General features: G+C 35.4%; 1 protein-coding gene across 7 annotated transcripts; it reads left to right on the plus strand.

The window, feature by feature from the left end:
• LOC107630310 lies at positions 4076-7712 on the plus strand. 7 transcript variants are annotated; one of them, XR_002361258.1, is made up of 7 exons: positions 4076-4438; positions 4820-4877; positions 5029-5124; positions 5220-5291; positions 5833-5887; positions 6198-6302; positions 7262-7320. XR_002361258.1 is itself a non-coding variant. In XM_016333405.2 (6 exons), exons 1-6 carry the CDS (start codon positions 4302-4304, stop codon positions 7512-7514), a joined length of 525 nt encoding a protein of 174 aa, XP_016188891.1. In that variant the 5' UTR covers positions 4076-4301; the 3' UTR covers positions 7515-7712. The 7 variants fall into 7 exon arrangements, 3 of the variants coding, with proteins under 3 accessions (XP_016188891.1, XP_020976947.1, XP_020976950.1); XR_002361260.1 differs by having other exon boundaries at positions 5833-5878; XR_002361263.1 differs by lacking the exon at positions 7262-7320 and adding an exon at positions 5480-5591 and having other exon boundaries at positions 6198-6647.

Raw genomic sequence — 23451 nt, forward strand, 5'->3', positions numbered from 1 at the left:
CCATGGGTTCTAACTTATACCACAAAGACTCTAATACGGTCCCCTGAATTAGATATCCAAGAGATATCCATTCAATCTAAGGTAGAACGGAAGTGGTTGTCAGGCACGCGTTCATAAGTTGAGAATGATGATGACTGTCATGATCATCACATCCATCATATTGAAGTGCGAATGAATATCTTAGAAGTGGAATAAGTTGAATTGAATAGAAAAATAGTAGTACTTTGCATTAATCTTTGAAGAACAGCAGAGCTCCACACCTTAATCTATGGTGTGTAGAAACTCTACCGTTGAAAATACATAAGTGATGAAGGTCCAGGCATGGCCGAGAGGCCAGCCCCCAAACGTGATCTAAAGACCAAAAGGTAATCCAAAAAATGTAAATACAATAGTAAAAAGTCCTATTTATACTAAACTAGTTACTAGGGTTTACAAAAATAAGTAAATGATGCAGAAATCCACTTCCAGGGCCCACTTGGTGTGTGCTTGGGCTGAGCATTGAGATTTACACGTGTAGAGGTCTTTCTTGGAGTTGAACGCCAGTTTGTAACCTGTTTCTGGCGTTTAACTCCACTTTGCAACCTGTTTCTGGCGTTTGACTCCAGAATACAGCATGGAACTGGCGTTCAACGCTAGTTTACGTTGTCTATCCTTAACCAAAGTACGGACTATTATATATTGCTGAAAAGCCCTGAATGTCTACTTTCCAACGCAATTGAGAACGGGCCATTTGGAGTTTTGTAGCTCCAGAAAATCCACTTGAGTGCAGGGAGGTCAGAATCCAACAGCATCTGCAATCCTTCTTCAACCTCTGATCTGATTTTTGCTCAAGTCCCTCAATTTCAGCCAGAATTTACCTGAAATCACAGAAAAACACACAAACTCATAGTAAAGTCCAGAAATGTGAATTTTAATTAAAAACTAATAAAAATATACTAAAAACTAACTAATTCATGCTGAAAAGTATATAAAAACAATGCCAAAAAGCGTATAAATTATCCGCTCATCACACCACTGTCTGGAAGAAAAATCAAGGAAAAATTCGAACCCAAAAGGTTCCCCAGTTAAGTGCTTGTGGTGTTTATGTATCAAGTTAAACTTGAAAACAAAACACTTAGAGTCACGACTAGGATCAAAGGTGCAAAGTACCAAGAAAAAGAAAAATCTATGTTCAAGAATTAATTAGAGCTTAAACAAGAGAATCTATAATATCATCAAAATTCTAGTTCCAAGGGATGCCGATATTTCTAAGCTTCAGTGGATAATGAGATGCCAAAGCTATTCAAAAATAGAGTGTCATAAGCCCCATTCAGTAACTAGACCTGAGCTTCATTGACAACTCAAAGTCTTAAGCATTTTCTATTCTTTGGTCCTATATTGTTTTGGTTGCTTGAGGACAAGCAACGGTTTAAGTTTGGTGTTGTGATAAGTGAATATTTTATACCCTTTTTCATAGCATTTTCTAGTTGTTTTTAGTTAAAAATTATTAAGTTTTATTATATTTTAGTGCAAAAATATTCTTTTGATGCTACTTTGAGTTGTTTTGGTGTTTTTATAATTTCAGGTGAAATTCGGGCGAATTTGGCAGAATTTTGTGCAAAGACAAAGAACGGATAGTAGATGTTGTCAACTCCCTTGCATTCCAACGAGTATAACTTGAGCTATAGAGGTCGAATTGATGCGGTTCTAATGGCGTTAGAAATCCAACTTCCACAGCTTTCTAACGATATATAATAGTCTATACTTTTCTTCTGGAATCACTACCAAATCTGGCGCTAAATGCCGAGCCTGGTGTTTAGCACCCAAGAGGGACAAAACCAGCACCAGAAATTTTCCCCTGCCGGTGCTGAACGCCCACCCGGCGTTTCACGCCAGCAGGGGACCTCAGCATACATGAATTTTAATGCCCATTATTGGCGTTAAATGCCAGCAGCAGCCCGAATCACTCCTCTTTGGGCCTCTCAAGTGGATTTAGCACTTCTTAGCATATTTTATTTTCTTTTTACAACTTTTAATTACAAATAATATCTTTTATGTCTAGCATTTATTATTAGGTTATTATTTAAAGGAAAAAATCAATTAGGTTTAGGATCTTCTTCCTTTTGCACTTTTCAGAACCCTATTTTCTCTGTAAGTTATGAGCAACTAAACCTTCTGGTTAAGGTTAGGAGCTCTGTTTATTTCTATGATTTAGGATTATTATTCTTCTATTTTAATATATGTTTGATTCAATTCTAAGGTATTGTTTTCGTTCTTAATCTTATGAAACTGGGTGGAACGGGAGTATGACCCTTTTTCTATATGAGTTCTTGTGATTCTCGATAGAGTTATCTCGCTTAAACTACAGCTTGAGAATACGCCTCCTAGACGGCTAATCACACAACCTGATAGGATATGCAACATCTATTCAGCCGGGATTGGGGTGATTAGGTCCTTTGTGGTATAAATCAGTTTTCTGAACTTCACCCTCCGGTCCGAGTTAAATGACCACGGGGAGTGACGTTTGATGAAGATTAGAGGAGATTAAATCACTAAGGGATTAGGGTTTAATCACTTACAGTTTATCATAGAATGAATCATTCATTATTAAAATAGTTAGTAAGAAGTTTTAATCCAGAAAGATAAACATCTCTGATACCTTAATTGTTTTCTTATATTGTTTTTACATCAAACCTTTAATTACCTCCTTTATTTTCTTTATTTATGCGTTTACAACAACAACCACTTTTACTGTTTACCTGACTAAGTCCAACAGGATAACCATTGCTTGCTTAGTCCGACATTTCTCGTGGGATCGACCCTCACTCACTTGAGGTATTACTTGGACGACCCGGTGCACTTGCCAGTTAAGTTGTGCGAGTTCTAATTTCGCGCACCAGAAGACCTTAAAGACCGGTTCATAATATTGTCCACAAGTATATTATTTCTCTCTTCCACGGAATTCTCTCTACTTTGTTTGTCTCCAATTTCTAAAAATTTTCTCGTAGGATGTTGTGCTATTTTGGCTTGATTACTTCCTTTAACATGTTTGGATATAAAATTTCGGATTAGTTTCGCTGCAAAAGATACTTCCTTCATTTCAATTGCTTTAATTTCCCCGGAATGCCTTAACTTCCTATGCTTTTTGCGTTCCTCATCATCTTACCTCATGCTTGTAGTTGTTGTTGAGTACATGAATAGTCTTTGAAGCCTGGGAATTAAAAGAAAGTGTCACAACATCTTCGCAGGAACATTGTGAGATTTTTTTAAAGGTAGAACATCAGCTTCAACTATAGGATTCACAATCCAACGAGAGGCGCCACATTCATGACAAGATGTGTCCTTCTCGTGCTCTTTCCAATATAGCATTCAATCGTTTGGACATGCGTTAATCTTTTTATAGTCAAGACCTACTCATTATAGTCTTGGCTTTATTAAAAGAAGTAGGAATATTCAAGTCAGGAATAGCCTCTTTTAGCAAATCCAAGAGAGAAGTAAAAGAGGCATTACTCCATCCATGTTGACACTTTAACAAGTATAGTCGGATGGCGAAAGACAACATAGAAAATTTCTTGCAACTGAGATATAGTTCTTTGCTAGCCTCTTCAACCAAGTTATAGAATTTCTTTGCATCTTCATTCATACATTCTTTTATTCCTCACTACAACAAATATGGCCTTTAGCAACGCCAAATTTTGCAACGCCTTAAAACCGTTCTCTTAGATAGTTTTAGACAACGGTTTTTTGTAGTGTTACTATTAAATTCAATTTTTCATTATTTTATAGCAACAAATTAAAACCGTTCTCTTTGACTATTTTAAAGAACGGTTTTATAACCGTTACCATGATTTATTTTTAAGCAACGGTTTTTTATTGTTGTTTAAATAATTGTACAAAAAGAACGCATAAAAACCGTTGCTAAAATGCTACACTTTAAAACCGTTCTATTAGATGGTCTTAGACAATGGTTTTTACAGTGTTGCTGTTGAAGTTCAATTTTTCATTACGTTATAGCAACAAAATAAAACCGTTCTCTTTGACTATTTTAAAGAACGGTTTTATAACCATTACAACAATTGTTTATCAAACAACCCGCCTGCCGCCGCCGTTCCATGGAGCCGCCGCCATTGTCGCGCGAACCGGAGGGTGTGGAGACGGAGAAGAGTGTGCACGAGAGAGGAGTAGCCACCATCGTCGAGGACTCCATCACCACCGCTGAAGGTCCTGACCGTCGAGCTCGTCGTCGCCGTCGCACCTCCCATCACTGCTGCCACTAAAGAGCTCGAAGAGAAAGAAAGGGTTCGCGCGGAGAAAGAAACACGATGTGGGAGGAGGAGGTTGCCTCTGTTGCTGCCAAGCCGTCGCTGGCGGGGTTGGGTTCGCCGTCGCTGTTGAGCTGTGCGCCGCCGTTGGTATTTGGATCGCCACTCTGTTTCAGCTGCAACTCGCCACTGTACTGGTGAGCTTTACCCTGTTTCTGATTTCTCTTTGCTCACCTAAGTTATCCCGTTGTTGCTGTGAGGGTTATTGTTAAAGTGTTTATGTTAACCGAAGCTGTTGCTGCAAGTTACTTTGCTGTCGCCTAATATTGATTTTAATGTTGATTTGGTATAATGTTGTTCTGATGTTGATTTGGTAACTGGTAATTTGGAAATGCTGTTGTGATTTTATTTTGATTTTAATATTGATTTAGTATGTAACTGGTTCTCTGGAAATGCTGCTTTGATTTTGTTTTGATTTTAATATTAATTTGTTATAATACTGTTATGATTTTGATTTGCTAACTAGATCTCTGAAAGAACTTATAAGTGGTATCGAATTAACCATGAAAATTTTGTAGCCATCAGACATGGATGTACGTATTGATCTCTGAATTAAAGCTTACTTGTGTATATAAGGTAAGATTGGGCTTTCTCAACCCAAGTGCTGCATATAGGATTGCATTAACTTTAATACTTTCTAGCATTTGTGTAGTTTTGATTAAATTATCAAAGTTTGGTATTTGCTTTACTCTGATTGCTTTCTTGTATTCTTGATTATTTTGTAAAGATTCTTGAAATGGACACCTATAGATACCACGGGCACTCTATGTCTGATCCTGGCAGCACATACCGTACATGTGACAAGATTTCCAATGAGAGACAAGTTTGTCACACTACTGAGCAAACCATATAATGTGCTGTTATTTTAATATCATGGAGTTCTTTCTCAAATTTTTCTCTTGGTTAATATGATTATAGGAGCGTGATCCAATTGAGAGAGTGAGGAAGCTATTATTGGCTCATGACATTGCTTCTGAGAAGGAGCTGAAGGTAATCAAAAGAAACTAGACTTCTTACTTTGTTCTTCCGATGTGAAGTATGATAATTTTAAGGCTTGGTTATGTATAATACTATGACTTCTATATTGATGAAATCTTTGCCAAATTTACCATGCCTTTTTTATTTTTATTTCTTTGAAGATAGTTCATGGATTAAACTTTTCTTTATTATGATGTAAGGTATCAGACTTGACTTAAAGAATTATGGGCTACGTTATATTTTTTGTGGCTTCCACTTTGGAGTTTGTAAATGGATTCGAGTCCTCTCATAGGGATTATAGATCTTATTATAGTAAGTACTGTTAAATTGAGTTATATTCTGCCTATAACTATTTCTGCTATGTGTAAAAGGTGCCTATTTTGTGAATTACTAGTAGTATTCATTGTTTTCTTTTAAGTTTCCAATTCAACTAGAGTTTAAGAAGATTTGTAGTTGGAATGTGCAAGTATATATTTTGATATTCTAGGGGTCAGATAAAACATTTTATTTTAAGCACTATGCTGAACATATTCAATTGATCTTCTCCTTTTAGGACATTGATGAAAGAGTATGAAAGGGCTGCGCTTCATCTTGATAAAGTTAAGCTGGTTTGTAGTTTATTCTTAAAAGCTTTTTACTGCTGTTTGGAACCAAATGCATGATTCTTTTTAAGGATATCATTTAGCTTTTCTAGTTATTTGATTTTAGCTTAACTAATTACAAAGGAATTACTTTGAGAATTTTTTGAATGTGCTATTGTTTCAAACTTCAAATTAGAGCAGGTATTGTTATGATACTTCTAAGTACATAGTAAAGGTTATAAATTAGAAACATTTACTTGATAATTTAATAGTCTATCATGTTAAATCTTTCATGTAGATATATGGCATTTTGATATGGATTTACGTGTACTGATAGGTCTTACGGAGATTAATTGATGTTCAAAAAGCAAAGGCTTATGCATCAAAAGATGACCCTTTGGAGTTATGCTCACCTGTGACAAAAGTTACTCTTGTGGCTGAGGTGATGCTTTCTCTGCTCTAGTCAAATGTTGATGGCTACATGAAAATAAGATACATGAATATAGCATGTTAACAAAAAAATCCAGTTATTTTATCCCCAAAAACAAAATGCAGTTAGTATTGATGGTTCACTTTATTTTATTTTGGATATTTTATACATTTCCTACCATTATGATTTGCAACTTGGTCTGTGCGATGGTTCGCTTTAGTTTGCCTATGTCTTTGGTATGAACTACAGTGGCTGTAGAATTCCTATGTTAATCTTGATGTGATATTAAAACCATTATGTACTCCCAAGTCTCCAACATTTCTTTCAATTCATGAAAAGAGGGTTGGGTTAGGTTAGGTATGTTAAATCCTGTCATTTGCAATTGAGAACAAAACAGGTAGACCTTGTTTTGTCATTAGTTACTTTGTTGATTGATTTTTACTCTTTAATGAGATTTTGTTCTAAGCAATGTTAGGAGAAAATAGTTCCGTGTCGTCATCGGTTACTGCTTTGTAATCCATTGTTGTTCCGTGCTCTCCTCTCCGCTTGCGTCTGCTACGATGTCCCCCACTTGGTCTGCTGAGGTTCGGTTACGGTATTCGTTTGGATTAAGCTTATTTTCTATTATAAATCAAAGAGTCATTTAGATGAATATGTTCTCTGTGTAAAAAGTTAAGCATAGAACTTTTGTTTTAATTCAATTTAGTTTGAAATTAAAAGAGTCATTTAGTTGAACATGTTCTCTCTGTGTAAAAAGTTAAGTTAGAAGTTTTGTTTTAATTCAATTTAGTTTGAAATTAAGCTAAGTTGTTTTATTGAGCATATGTTAATGTTAATGGTTATTTCTTAATTGCTAGTTGGTTTATTTTGTTTCTTAATTGCTAGTTGGTTTAATTTCTAGTTGGTTGATTATCTCAATGGATGTCTTAGTGTTTCACAAAATGAGTATTTAAATCATGGTAAATATTTAGGGACAAAATTTGTTTGATGACTTAGCTGAGGACATTCTCGGTGGCAGCAGACTTGGAAACAAATTCTGCGACTCTTCTAAGAGCCAAGTCCTTAGGAGTTCCTCAATAGATAAAGAGAGAGCAAACGATGTTGCTGAATATCAAAGTTGTGGTATGCTTTGTGTTGCATGTTTCTCTTCTTTGCTTCTTATAGTTTGCATTTTGTTTGATGCTAATCAATGTTCTTTTAATTACTTTCGCAGTTACATGTTGATTGAGAATGCTACTTGCTGCAGCAGGTTCTTAGTCGGTAATGGCTTAGCTAGTGTCAACGTGTATAGATTTTAAACTTTTAAGTTTTTTGAGTGTGCAAATAATGAATTAATTGATTCTAATTTGGATTTGAATTTAGTTTGGTGCATTTTAAGTTGTAAAATGATGCAAAGCAATGACTATTACTTTTTTTTATTATGTATATTTTTCTTTAATCAAACTTCAGTGACACAAAAATTTGTCTGTAAATCAAATTTAATGGTAAATGTTCAATTAGTTTTTTTAGTGATTTGATTCAAATAGTTAAACTTATTTATCGACACTAAATTAAAATAGTTGGAACTAATTTCAATGCAACATGACAAAACTATTGTAAATAAAGAATTATATAATTACAAAAAACCGTTGTGAAAAGTCACAAAAGACAATGGTGTTAAAACTGTTGTCAAAGACAACTACAAAATGGCATGCAATTAAAACTGTTGCAAAAAGAAACACCAAAGGCAACGCTTTTAAACCATTGTCTTTGTGAATAACAAAACTACAACAGCTTAAAACCGTTGCCTATTCAGTTATGGTTTTAAACCGTTACATCATAAAAGACAACGGTTTTAAACCGTTGCCTATTCAGTAACGGTTCTAAACCGTTCTTTAAAAATTGTTGTTAAAACCGTTGTCTATGCTAGTAACTATGGCAACAATTTTTTAGTTGCCGTTGCTTTAGATAAAAAACCGTTGCCTTTGAGCATTAGTAACGGCCGCATATACCACAGGTGAAAAACCTTTGCCAAAGCATTGCCTAAAGTTTTAGGAATGGTTTTCCGATCTATGGCAAAGGTTTTTGACCGTTGCGAAAGCCCTTATTTGTTGTAGTGCCTTCTGCTTGTGCCACATCCCTAAATCTATCGTTCAACAAGGCCTCCATGTTGTCATACTAGTTAGTCTCACTCTCACTATCACTATCACTATCACTATCGCTATCACTATCAACACCCATGCCAACTACGCTTTTCCCATGATAAATCCATCTTGTATAACCATTAACAAATCCAAAGGCAATGAAATAGATATGATTTTTTGCCTTTGATGCCACAAAAAATTATAACACTTTGCACAAGGGTATAAGATTTTCCCTCCTTGTAGATTTCCAATAGAGTAAGCAAAGTTTAAAAAATCATTGACACTGTCACTAAACTCAACTTTATTTCTCGCTAAACTCATCTAATATTTTTCTAAGTCTTGAAAAAACCTAATTATTCATATATTGTTACTACTATTTAACTAAGCATGTAAATAATAATATTCATGTATATTAAGTATATAAATTCATTAAGTGGCACACAATAATATTATTATTAAAATTAAGAAAGAATTATATTAGTTATCCAAAAGTAGAGTAAAAATCAAAAGACTTTCAATATGAAAAAAACTGCACAAAGGTACATAATATATGTATGAAAGCATTCAAGTATAAGCAAGATAAAAAAAACTTACGGGGTCATGGCTCAACAAATTGCAATCTTCAAGTCTTAGAATGTGCACCAATCACTACAAGAAAAACATTGAGTACCATCGGAATTACCGTCGGATTTAGCGTCAATTTGTATCGGCAGATTTACTGTCAGATTTTTTGACGAAAAGGAGGATAAATTCGTCACCATAAAAGTTTACCATCAGAAGAGATTTTTCGTCTCTAAAGCCGATGGTAATTATTGGTGCAAAAATATAACTCACCAGTGCCAATTTTACCGTCAGATTTTCTGTCGGTATATTCCACCGGTATAACAATTTAATGAAACGCATCATTTTGGTAATTTAACATTGAAAAAATCCGACAATAAATCTGACAGTAAAATTGGATTAAAATTCAAATGCAGAACCCTTCTCCCTTTCTTGTCCAAACTCTCTCTCTCTTTTCTCTCTTTCTCTCTCCTCGTCTTCTCTCTCCCTCGCCATCGAACTATGATCATTGCCACCGCTGAAAGTTTGTTGGGAGCTTGTCATCATCGTCGCCGTCGATTCTACTGCTGCTATTGTCCCTGCCACATCCTCTGACGTGGTTGCTATTTGTAACACCCTACCACACAGCACTTTACGCTTAAGTCATAAAACAGAGGTGATGCGGTATTACGACCTCTAAAATAAAAGAAAGTGATATATGAGGAGCCTTGAAGGAATAGTTAAAGCAAAACTGCAAAAGTAAAAGCGCAAAGCTCAGGAATAACGTTTACTTGCGTACGAAGAAAGAATAGGAACACAAACATAAATATATAAACGAGGAAAGTAGAGAGTCAAGGTTACAAAATACTCAAGCCCCAAACTCAGCCTGCAAAGCTAAGGCTAGCTGGAGAATCCCTAGTTCTCCTTAAATCTGTATGAGGTGCAAAAGCAAAACATATATACATAAGGAGAGTTCTATACATATATACATGCCTAAATAGAATAAAACATAATATCCCAAAAGCCACTTCGCTGCAGAGAACTCTAGACGCCTAGCAAGGTGTCTCTCGACCTGCATCTGAAAACACAAATATCCATATGGAATGAGAACCAGGAGTTATCAGCATGGTAATGGTGCCGCATACATAAGATATAAGGTCCCGGGAAAGCCAGAGGCAATCTTAGAACTCTGACACTTTCAATAATCAACATTTTCAATTATACTAATACAATAATCAACATTCATATATCCACATCAAATGTAATCATATATCACCATCAACATCATCATTCATGAACTAATCTCACTAAACCAACTACATTCATATCATAATTTATTCAATTTATCATGCCTCATCAACGCAACACACATCATCAACTATACTACCAATCAAGTTCCAAATTCATAATTCAACTTATCCTAGGTCGTCTAGCCTAAGTTTTCACAAGACATTATATATTAAATACAAGAAACCAAAACCATACGTTGGCCGATTTCTCTCCTAAGTCAAGGACACCACAAGTTGGCACAAAACCCAGCCCCAAGGTTCTCAATCCTCAAGCTAACAGCACCCAAGGCTCTACGCCAAGCATCCAACATTCACAATTAAGCTCCATTTCACATATATACACTACCTAATTCACATTCCCACATTCAAATATACCAATCTTAATATTCAAGTACTATTAGTCAAGAAATTTACTAGGGTTCAAGAATCTTCACTTTACCCAAGCACCAATGGGACAATTAAACGGTTTTCTCAAGATAGCATGACCCTAAACACCAAAATCATCAAATTTCAATACTCCAATGGCTCAAATTTTAAAAATTAGGGGAAGAATAAACTGAAAGTGAGATTGAGAGTTCCTCACCTAATTAAGCATTGGGCTTTGTAGAGCTCAACGTCACGGATGCGTGGCCATAAACGGTGCGGCGATTGGACCTCGGAGCGAGAAGTTATGGAAGATTAAATGAAATCCAAGGGTTTGAGTTTCTTTCCCTTGTTCTTCCCCCCAGCAACGTGCTTCTCTTAATTTGGGGAGGAATGAGCTAAAGCTCATTGTGTTAGTGGAGTGTGGATTGGGCCTTGGGCCCAAATTCTTTAAAATTAGTGTTAAAATTTTTATTTTAATTATCTCTATCTCATTAAACTATAAAATTCATATTTCTAATTTTTTATTAAAAATTAATTTATTGACTAATTATTCGTTAATTTTATGGGGTTTACACCGTTCACGTCGCCGTCATTATTGCCTTTGTCACCACCACATTAAAGAGACCTTGCAACCACTATCATTAGATCTATTGTTTGTATGCTTATTTTATTTTTATATATTAATTTCTGACTTTATCATTTTGTTAGGGTTTTGGTTAAATTTATTTAATGAAGTGTGTGATTAGGATTTGCCATGTTAATTTAATGGATATAAAAATTAAATAATGTTAGAGTAGGTTAAGTAAGGTGAGATTAAGAGTGCCTGAGTTATTGGAAGATTTTAGTTGAGTTTAGTGAATGAGTTTCTTTCAATTGCATTAAACTTATGTCGCTTATTTTTGTGATGCTTGTTGTTAGTTTGAAGAAATTAGAATTAAGTTTTAGTTAATTAGAATAATGAGTTTTACTTATTCTTTTGAATTAGTTTTTGAATCAGTTTTAACTTGTGAATTTAATATGTTGTCCTTTTTATTAGGACAGTGCTATTTTCCCTGATGTTAGTTGGAGTTTGCTTTTTCTGTTGTTTGTGCAGTAATATTCTAGGTTGGTTTTCTATCTCTGAATATAATGAATTATTTAAATTTTATGTTGGACTTACTTTTCCTAGGATAGAATTTTATGACGGAAGTGAGAGAAGGTCGCGTAGTGGTGCCTTCTCGAAATCCTTGATTGCTGGAAAATTGTGGAGTTATAAGGGATTGCGCACTAGAATGGTTAGGATTTAATATTTTATTTAATGTGTGTATGTTATGATTTATGCCTGTAGCTATTTTCTCTGTGAAAATTGTTTTATTTATTTAATGGATGTCTTTGGATTAAGGAGAAGTTCTGCCGAATTATCATTTTAATTGTCTAAAACATGTTTGGTTTGTCAGAAAATGATAATTATATTTGGCAGGAGATTCTAAATATAGGATACACTCTGTCGAATTTTCTAAAAAATTTAATAATTTGTGTTGTTCGTTGAATTCTAGGTTGTACAATACAATATGATTCCAAGTCATCGTCTATGAATGTATGAAAAGGATAACGGTGGTCGGGGGTTAAAAACCTGAATTCTTTTAGGGGGGAGTCAACGTGTTTGTTGTGTATGTCTTCATCATGGAACCATTTAGGTCTGAAGGGGTATCTAGGTGTCCGTGTCAAAAATGACAGCTGACTAAGTTAAGACCTGTAGATATAATGATTCACCTCTACTGTAACGAGTTCAAGGATGGATATTGGATGTGGACAAAAAATAGAGAAGTGGACGAGCAAGAAATTAACTGACCTGTCTCTAATTTGAATAGATCTGATTGTCGATCAACGAAGGTTCGGGTGGTGAGAGAACTAAACATGGAAGAAATGACTTGGGAGGGTAACTAAAAGAGATGCAACGAGATGGTGTTTGATGCAATAGGTGTTACGGAATTTGATGAGGTTGAACAAGAGTCTAACCCAGGGGCAAAGAGATTTTAACATCTACTAGAATCTGCTACAAAACCTTTGTTCGAGGGGTGCATTCATTCAAAGTTGTCTGTATGTGCTAGAATGATGAGTATTAAGTCTGAGTCAAATCATACCCAAGAGTCTTTTGAAAAGTGGGCCACCCTTTGTAACGAACTGGTACTTGTCAAGTCCACTGTTATCCCTTGAAACCACTACGAAGCAAAAAAGCTAGATTCAAAATTGGGTCTAAATTCAGTGAAAATTGATTGTTATTTGAATGGTTGTATTCTGTATTACAAAAGGGATGCAAACCTAACTGAATGCAGATTTTGTAGATCACCGAGGTTCCAAGTCAAGAGTGAACAGATTGCTAAATGCCAGTAAAAGAGAATTTCAATGAAATGGATGCACTACTTTTCCTTAATCCCTAGGCTGAAATGATTGTATGCATGAGTTCGGACCCTCACATGACCTGGAATAGTAACAACAAGAGAGATGATGGAATCATGATGCATCCGTCACTCGGAAAAGCTTGGAAGTATTTTGATCGGGTTCATCCTAGATTTGCGAGCGTGTTTAGAAATGTTAGACTAGCTTTGTACTCTTACGGGTTCGCATCGGATTCCAATTTTGGTAATGCGTACTCTTGTTGGCATGTAGTCATGACACCTTATAACCTGAGTCCCAAAATGTGCATGAAGGACCCATACGTGTTGTAACTCCCTAATTACCCTAAGCCTTACCACATGTTGTAAAGAAAAGGATAACAAAGTGACATGATAGTTCTAAGGCTTAGACAATAATATATAAATAGAAAGGAATAATAATATGAGGAGCCCGATGAAGAATTATAGCTCAAAATAGAAACAGAAAAGTGCGTAGTATTCACACGAGAACTAAAACCATAAAGGCATAAGATGCAACATAAGACATAATACAATAATAATCAATATAAAGACAACCAAAATACAAAATACAAAAGATAGAGAGAGTCTACAACAAAATATCCAAAATACACAAAAGAGATATCAAGAGATCCACTGCTTTGTCACCATCTTGCAACTCACTGAGGTAGGTTGCGACCTGCATCTGAAAAAACAACAGCATATGGTATGAGAACTGGAGGTTCTCAGTATGGTAACAGTGCCCAGTAATGTAAGATATAAGGTTTCGGGACACTAAAGGCAATCCTAGAACTTCATATCAATCATAGATTCAAACTTATAAGACAATTTAATGAAGTCCTTAAATGGGTTGTCTATCTTAGGGAATTTCTAAACTAATCTTAATGTCGCTGTCCCACAGCCTTCACCAGCCTAACCTTCTTGTGATCCCATCTTCACCGCCTACCGAACCTCCTAAATCCCAGTAGAAGACACAAGTAATACATGCAAGTAATACACAAGTAATGTTCACATATGGCAAGTAAATCAAGAAGCAGTTAAATATGTTATACAATTAAGCATAGGGTGCAAGTAGACAAAGCAATCAAACAGATAGAAAATACACATGATGAATGCCTGTCCTATTGGCTGTGATATCACATTGTCGGTTCAATTGCCAACCCGACAAATTTCCACGGGAATGTCGCTTTCGGTCACGAATATAAATGGTACCCGCAAGGATATAGTGCCCGGCTCACTCTTGCGATAAGAAAGTATATGAGCGGGACACTCAGCCATAGACCTCACATTATCCAGGGATATAGTGCCCAGCTCACTTTTCCAAGGATTTAGTGTCCGACTCACTCTTAAAAATTACAGATTGCCTTTCAATCAAAACCAACATCAAGTCATCAGTCTCATTAACCATACTCATTCCTTTTCGAGTCCCAAACTTGTCATAACCATCATTAGTCCTTGATTCCATAAGTTAATCATCAACACTCAAGTTCTCAAAGTCATCACCCATATAGCGCTTCACCTGTTCACCCACAACTTCAAAAACCTAAGTCTCCATCTTCTAAACTCATACAGAAATTTACCAATTAAAGCACTAACCCATCTCTATCAGTCTTAGGGCCTAATTACTAGTTAGCAATCTTAAACAGTAGATAAAGAAGTTTGGAAGGTTAGAGAACCCTTGAAAAGTGAAGAAAATAATGTTTTTAGCAAAACAGGATTCTCGCGTAAGCGAACCTCGGTCCCGCGTATGCATGCCTTGAAATTTGGGTCATCTGCATATAAGGCACCTTGCTCGCGTATGCGAGTATCCAAAATAGATTGGAATGCTTGCATCGCGTGTGAAAAACTCGAGTACGCATGGGTAAAAAATTGAACTTCTGCATATGTATGCAGTGCCCGCATACGGAAGATTCCCAGACAGTAGGGAATGTCTGTGTAGCGTGCACTGTGTCGCATATGCAATCCTTACCAGACATAGAAAAAATTTAAAGTTGCAGAATTTCAAATTTTTGTACCAAATTTCAAACATGCATAACTTCATCGTTTTAAAACATTTCTCGTTTGTTCTTCAAACATATTAAAGCTCTCAGACCCAACTTTCATAGAAAGCTAGTTTCATAAAAAACAGGGATCCGGAGGCCACGTTATGACTCGCCAAAATTTGTTCATAAAAAATAAATTTTACACAAAATCATCAAAGTTCTCTAGTTTCCAAATTCCAAAACCAAACCAAATCAAAACCTCTTTAATGTCATCACAAAATACTGCCACATACAATAATTTACCATTCCATTTCATTTCAATCAATTCAACACTTATTTCACTCAATTTTTCCACTTCCTTCCACCATAATTCAACAAAATCCACAATTCCTAATTTAAGATTTCAACCACAATTCCGTCATGAACATCATTCTCCACCATTCAATATCAACATCAACTACAAGATTCAATACCCAATATCATCATCAACCTTTATCATCAAACATTAACAATTACCATCATAATTCACCAATTCATCGCAATTATCAATAATCATCATACATTATCAATAATCTAAACCTATCCTATGGTCCACTAGCCTAATATTCACAAAACATTACATATTACATAGAGAAAACAGAAACCATACCTTGGCCGATTTCTAATATGCACAAAACACCAAATTTGATTTCCAATAAGCTTGCAATCACCAACACCACTCCCAAACCGCCAAATATAAAGCTATACATACCAATATCACTAACATCAATACCTAGAATTCACAATATACTAAACAATAAGGGGTTTTGAGAAATCTTACTTTAATTATAGAAATTGGGGATGAAACCCAATGATTCCTCACTATTGGTTGGCACCTAAACAACCAAATCACAAAAATTCACTCAAAAACCAAATCTCAAATTTGAAATTCACTTAGGGGAGAGAATGGGGGTACAAAACTCAAAAACTTACCAGCAAAAGTTGGTTAGAACTGATGGGTTCGGCAAGAGCTTCGCGTTGCCGCAAACAGCACATGAATCGAAGCACCGTAGCTCGAGTTATAAGCGATTAAAGGAGATGATGAATAGTGTATTCTCTCTTCTTCTCACCAGATGCTACGGTTGTGTTATGTTAGTAAATGAGGCTGAATTGGCTTCATTTAAGTGTTGGGCTTAGGCCCAACTTGGGCCCGGTCTAATCCATTAGTGATTTTGGCCCAACTTTGAGCCAAACCTTTAGAATTAGCGCCCAATTTTTAACTTTAATTATTTTTCTAAGTTTTTCTACCATTTTTATTACTTTCATTCAATAATAGATAGACTTAAGCCGGTACTACCTACTAATTTATCAGTATGCGTTTTTACACAATTTTCCACAGAAAATTACATTTTTTAGCTCAAAAAATTCTACTAAATTCAAATCTCACATCCAAATTTTAAAATTAAGACTTAGAAAATTTCGACCTATTTTTGGACAATTAATTTATTATTATTTTACGTTAATTAATTGATTAATTATTTTTTATTCTTACACTTGTTCTTAACTTGCATCATACTTGGTCCTAGCAATCCAAAAGCCAAAATAGATGTCTTCTTGCACCCCATGGTGGATGAGTTAAAGGAGTTGTAGATTAATGGTGTAAAAACGTATGATATTTCGATGAAGACAAACTTTCAACTGCATGATGCATTGATGTAGACTATTAACAACTTTTTTGCATATGGGATGTTGTCAGGTTGGTCCTCAGGAAAAAATAGCATATTCCTTTTGTATGGAGGATACAAAGGCATTTTGGTTGATGAATGGAGATAAGAATGGTTTGATTGCCATCGAAGATTCCTCGACATAGATCATCCTTTTTGGCGTAACAAGGACTAATTCAAAAAGAATAAAACTGAACAACAAGAAGCACTCGTGAGGTTGGGTGGTAGGCAAGTTTGGCATCGTGTTAGTAGAATCCCAAGGATAATCGATAACGGTGTAGGTTTGAGACTTCCGGGATATGGTAGGGAGAATAATTGGACTAAACAGAGTATATTTTGGGAGTTACCTTATTGGAAAGACAACTTGATTTGACATTGTCTTGATGTGATGCACATTGAAATAAACATGTTTGATAATATCATGCACACAGTAATGGACGATGAAAGAGTAAAGGATAACGATAAGGCTAGGTTAGACTTGGTGGTCATTTGCAGGCTGCCAAATCTTAACACAAAGAGACTTGAGAATGGGTGGCAGACTAAACCAAAGGCGGTGTTTGCTTTAACAAAGGACCAGAGATAAAATATTTGTAAGTAAATTGAGGTTTCTTGATAGTTATGCCTCTAACTTGAGCAGGTGTACAAACGTATCATAGGGTAGGCTTCCTGGATTGAAGAGTCATGATTGTCACATCTTCATAGAGTCTTTAATTTCTGTCATGTTCAGAGAACTTCCAACCAACATTTGGAAACCCTTCACAGAAATAAGTGAGTTTTTTAGGGACTTATGTGCTACAAAACTTAGCATTAATGATCTCACAGTCATGGACAAGAACATTCCCATCATACTCTGTAAGCTAGAGAAGATATTCCCTTCATCCTTTTTTGATGTTATGAAACACTTAGAAATCCACCTACTGTATGAAGAAATACTATATAGGCCAGTCTAATTTTGGTGGATGTACCCATTTAAGAGGATGATTGGTTCATTCAAGTACACCGTGAAGAACAAAACTCAAATTGAGGGCACAGAGGGTCAGAAACCTTAGCAGATTGATGACACAACTCTTTCAAAAAAGGTGGTTGATACCGGAGAGTTGATCACCCTTAGGTCAGCTGTTATGGATGATGACATCATTAACCTTGAAAAGATGTCGACGCACTATCCCCAGAAGACCACGATCTTCAAGAAGAAGACGGGGTAGATGGTGACGAAGAAGAGGAAGACGAGTTCGATGATCAGAAACTACCTCGAAAGAAGAGAATGGTGAACCAAAGGAAGAAAATGAAGAATCTAAATAGGGTTCATGTAAATATAGTTCGATGATATGTACTTCTTTACCAAACTTTAAAAAGAATGTAATATAATTAGTATTGTTTCAGATATTTCAATTACCATCATTACGTATTATTAATTTATATGTTTGATATTTCACATCAGCTTTAAAGCATTGTTTCAATTATTAATTATCAGAGTACATTATAGATGGACGAAAAAATATTATTAGAAAAAATAAAAAAGACTACCGTCGGAATATACCGATGGTAACAGCTTAGTCAATTTTTTTAAATAATTTCTTTTAAAAAATTTCGTCCGCATTACCGTTAAATTAATCCTCCGGTAAAATAGCGCGGAGACATGTGATATGGGAACAATGTTACCATCGGATATTTTTCGGTGGTAACGTTCAAAAGATTCCATTTTCTTACTGTCTATTTTTCGTCACTAAATCCGATGAAAATTACTGTCAGACGCAAAAAATCTGCCAGTAATATGTTACTGGCAAGGTTTATTCCATCGAATAACTACCGACGCAAAATCCAACAATAAACATTTTAGCGTCAGATGTTATTCGTTTTTCTGACAGTAATTTCGACAGTACTCTATATTTTTTTGTAGTGAATGTTCCTCAAACTCCTCTGAAGCAATCTTTCTCTATAAAGGAGTAAAGAATAAAAATTACATTATTCTCTATAAACTATTTAACTTAATCAAAGTGGCCAATAGAACAAACAAACAAACAAAAAATAATCGATTATATCTAAACTAGTTACCTCATTGAATTACAAAAATTAATCATTTTGTAATTTACATTAAAAATGAAAAAATCAAAGGAGAAAAATACCAAAATCAATTTAGAGAACCAGAGATTGCTGAATCAATAACAACCAGTGCCAAGAATCGCACCTCGGTGGAAAAGCCGTGAAAAACCTAAAATTCAAGAAAAAATAATCAAGCCAGTTTAAATAAATTGAAATTCCAGACTCAAAAATCATAATAGCATGCTTAATTACCTATGAACTAAGATAAATGCTGATAAGAGAATCTTAATTTTAATCTAAATTAACCTAATCAGCAAAAACTAGTTTGACTAAAAAAAATTACTAAGTAAGAATTAAAATCTAACTAAATTATAATGAATTAAATCAGAGAATAGCAAAATAAGTTTTTCCAAAAACCTGAAAATTGGTGAACAGGGAAATAAGAAGGCAGTGATGAGGAGGTTACAACTGCACTGTAGTGTTACCAGAGTAATAGAACAGCAAAAGGGTGGTTGCCGAAATGTATTAGTGCTCGCTAGAGGAGTAGAGGTTGCTACAGTTCTACATCTCTGGTTCACGAAGAGGTTGAGGCGAGAAAAGAGAAAAGAGGAAGAAGGAAAAGAGAAGGGAGAGGGGTTTCTCAGTGGTGGTGGTTCGGCGCAGAATGAGGAGCGCACTGTGTAAGGCCCACATCGGTTGGAGAGGGAAACGAAGCATGCCTTATAAAGGTGTGGATACCTCTCCCTAACATGACGCGTTTTGACGAGTGAGTGTGGGGGGCTTTGGCTATCATCCCTATCGTCAAAGGCAAAACCGTGAGGCCTTGTGTGCCAAAGCGGACAATATCATGCTAGCGGGGTGGTCTGGGCTGTTACACATGGTATCAGAGCCAGAACCCGGATCGATGTGCCAGCGAGGGCGCTGGGCTCCCTTAGGGGGGTGGATTGTAAGGCCCACATCGGTTGGAGAGGGGAACGAAGCATGCCTTATAAGGGTGTGGATACCTCTCCCTAACATGACCCGTTTTGACGAGTGAGTGTGGGGGGCTTAGGCTATCATCCCTATCGTTAAAGACAAAACCGTGAGGCCTTGTGTGCCAAAGCGGACAATATCATGCTAGCGGGTGATCTGGGCTGTTACACACTGCGCCATGGCCGTGGATAAGCGTGCATGAAGAAGAGCACTGCGCTGTCGCTATGGAGGAAAGCACTGCGTGTCAAGCTGTTGTCACCGTTAGGTTCGCCAATTGGAGCTGGCAGTGGGGAAAGGGTGTGTGCGTGGGTTACGTTAGGGCTTAGGGTATATTGGTTATTCAAATAAATTGATGATGATTCAAATCTTTTTTTTTTGAAGTTATTTGGAGAAAAAAATAGGTGGGAATATAATTAAAAACTTCCCTCTAAAATTTTTAACTATGAATAATTTTAGGAAGCTTTTTGTAAATGTTATTTGTTCAGTTTTTTTGAAAACTTTTATAAAATATTGTATTTTTATTTAAACATGTTATCTTAAAGTTTTTATATTACAACATTTTGTAAATGTAGTTTTAGATATTAAAGAACTATTTTTATGGGTGGCCAAAAATTTGTTATCTTTGTCCTACTCAAAGACAACTCGTCAAATATATTGTTTTTGACTATCTAAGGTAACTTTTGTTAAATATTACTTCGAATAAGGGTTATTTTAGACAAAAAATATTGTAGTGTTGGTAAGCTCAGCTATCTAGTTCGTCATTCTTTGATTTTCGATTGCTATATGCTGATTAGCCTGTTACAACTCTATTACTATCCGAAAAAGTTTAGATGGTGTTGGAGAAGGTTGAAAAGCCATGAATGCACTTTGAAATTTTGGGGCACAAAGAAAATTTTAAATTTTCAGCCCTACGGTGGGCGCCAATTGTTCTAGAGTGAACAATCTTCAAAACCAAATAGTTATAGCTCATTTTTGCAACAATCTTCTTCGAAGACTTCCAGTGAGATGAGTTATACCTAGGTCATTGTGGAACAAAAAGGGTGGATACCTGTATTAGGTACTCCAATGCTCAAGTCAGTGTGTAAAAGTATAATATTAAAGATAAAAAGTAAAGAATGGATTCTTTTTCATACCTTTGCTCTTTAAGTATTTGTTATTTTATAAGTGAAACATGTCTCATTACTATTTGAGAGTTACCAATATGTTAATAATATGAATAAATGTATTTAATTGAATGATTTGGTAATGTAACAGTTACAATGATTGAGTTATAACGTATACTTTGTCGAACTATACACTAGTCCAAGTTAGAACGTTGCAAAGGATATATCAATTTGTATAAAAATATAGGAAAACTTTCAAGTATACCGATACAATGGTGTTTCAGTGATTTTTAATCGTTGATCTTAATCATAAAAAATATATATAATTAAGATCAACAGTTAAAATTCACTGAAACACCAGTATACTTGAAAGCTTTCCAAAAAACATAAACATATTCAACATTAGAAAATGCTTAGCATATACGTCGTCTAGCATCATATCATCTAACTCCTATCTTATTTATGTTGTAATCTTTTCTCTGTATGCTCTATGTCGGTGTTAATAACTCCACCGCAAACACCTTATGTTTTTTTTTCAAAGATAATAGTAGTATTTTATTTAATAGAGAAATAAATACAATGTTCAAAAGTCAGAACAAGAAAATGGAAAAAGGAGATTCCCAAATATTCTCGAACAGGTAAAATTGTAAGAAGAAAATAACATAGAAAAGTAGATAGGAAAGAAATTTTAGGGGACTATGCATAAGGCAAAATAGATAACTCCTGGTTCAACTTAAGCGATGTTGCTAGCACTTTTTCCGGAGGCTCTTGGACATGCTCGAAGACTCACCGACACCTCTCCTTCCAAATATTCCAAGCTATAATAAAAATCAGTCGAGCTCTTTGAGGGCTTGTTCCTTGAGGTCCAGTTTGTAACACTGAATCCCTCCACCAATCAAAGAACAAAGAACATCTATGGTCTGAAATAAGGTAAGCCAAAAGACTCTTCTTCCACATTAGATTGGCGTCTCCACAGAAAAATAGACAGCGCATGAGTGATTCTGGAGCTAACTTGCAGATTGGACAAGTTGGCGGAGTAGATGGGACCCGCTGGTAGATGAGAAGTAGAACAAAAAGCTTACCATGGAAGGTTTTTGATAAATCCATATTTCATAGTATTTATTTTCTTTAATTGGGTGGATTTTATTAACTTTTCCTACATTTATTTAATGAAATAGCATAGTTTTATGAATTCTTCCTGATTTGCACTTAAGATTGAAAATATGCTTTTCAGGCCCTTAATTTACCAAATTTAATTTACTTTAATTCCATTCGATGCCTTGATGTGTTTGTTAAGTGATTTCAGACTTAGAAGGCAATGATTGGATTGAAAAAATGAAGAAAAAGCATGTAAAAGTCGAGAATTCATGAGGAAATGAAGTTTTGGAATTCTGCCAAGTTGCGCGTATGCATGCCTTGCGCGTACGCATGACCTGAGATTTCGCCATGTCACGCGTACGCATGCCTTCCATGTACCCGTGTCACGAAACATGTGACTCACTTAAATAAAATGTGGCTGGCAATTTCTGGACCTCTTCAAGTCCAAATCCAACTCATTTCTAAAGTATTTGAGGCCAAATTCAAGAAGGAACAAGGGGAGAGCAATTAGGTTTTGTTTAGACACATGTTTTAGGTTATATTCTAGAGAGAGAAGCTCTCTCTTCTCTCTAGAACTAAGGTAGATTTAGTTAATTACTCTTAGATTTAGGTTTTGATACTTGTTTGGATTTAGTTTTCCTTGCAACTTCTTGTTATTACATCTTTGTTCTCTTAGTTTTACATGTTATTTCTTTTATTTGGTCATTTTTATGTTTATGAACTCTTATTGGTTTTGATTTCCATTTAATGTAATTTCATGTTATTTTGCATTTGTTATCTTTAGATTTTATTATTATTACAATTTTACCATGCTTTCATTTTATGCCTTCCAAGTGTTTGATAAAATGCTTGGTTTGGATTTGGAGTAGATTTTAAGCACTCCTGGTTTGGTATTGAGGACTTAGGTGCCTTGATATCATTGATGTCTAGTGTGATTGGTAATTTAGGGTTGTTAGTTGGTTTTAGGATCAATTATGTCCACTTGACTTAACCCTCCGATGTTAGAGGATGACTAAGTATAATTAACCATTTGTAATTACCATGTTGTGGTCAAAGATCTAGGATAGGAAACCTTGACTCTTAATCATTGCCATGAGTGTCTTTTAGCATTTATATTATCTTAGTTGTTAGCTTTACTTTCTTACAATTTACTTTTCTTGTTCATCATTCTAAAACCCCAAAATATCTCATAACCAATAGTATGCACACTTTTCTCCAATTCCTTTGAGAGACAACCCGAGGTTTAAACACTCTCGATTTTTATTAGTTTGACTTAAGTGACAAACAAATTAAACTTTGATTGAGAGTTGTCTGTTCGTTTGGATCTATACTTGCAACGTGATTATTTCGTGAAAATTTCGAACCAAAGATTTTCCTTCATCAGTTTTCCACGCAAAGAGCAAAATCTTTTGAGGAATTTTTAGCTTTTATAAATGGCTCCAAACTAGCCTCTGTTGCATGAAGTTCGGACGAAATTCAATGGAGGTATCGTAATATTAGTAAGCAATCATATACCCTGATGCAACATCATATGTTTTTGCTCTATTCA

This window comes from Arachis ipaensis, chromosome B01 (genome assembly GCF_000816755.2).
Source record: "Arachis ipaensis cultivar K30076 chromosome B01, Araip1.1, whole genome shotgun sequence".
Classification (NCBI taxonomy): domain Eukaryota; kingdom Viridiplantae; phylum Streptophyta; class Magnoliopsida; order Fabales; family Fabaceae; genus Arachis; species Arachis ipaensis.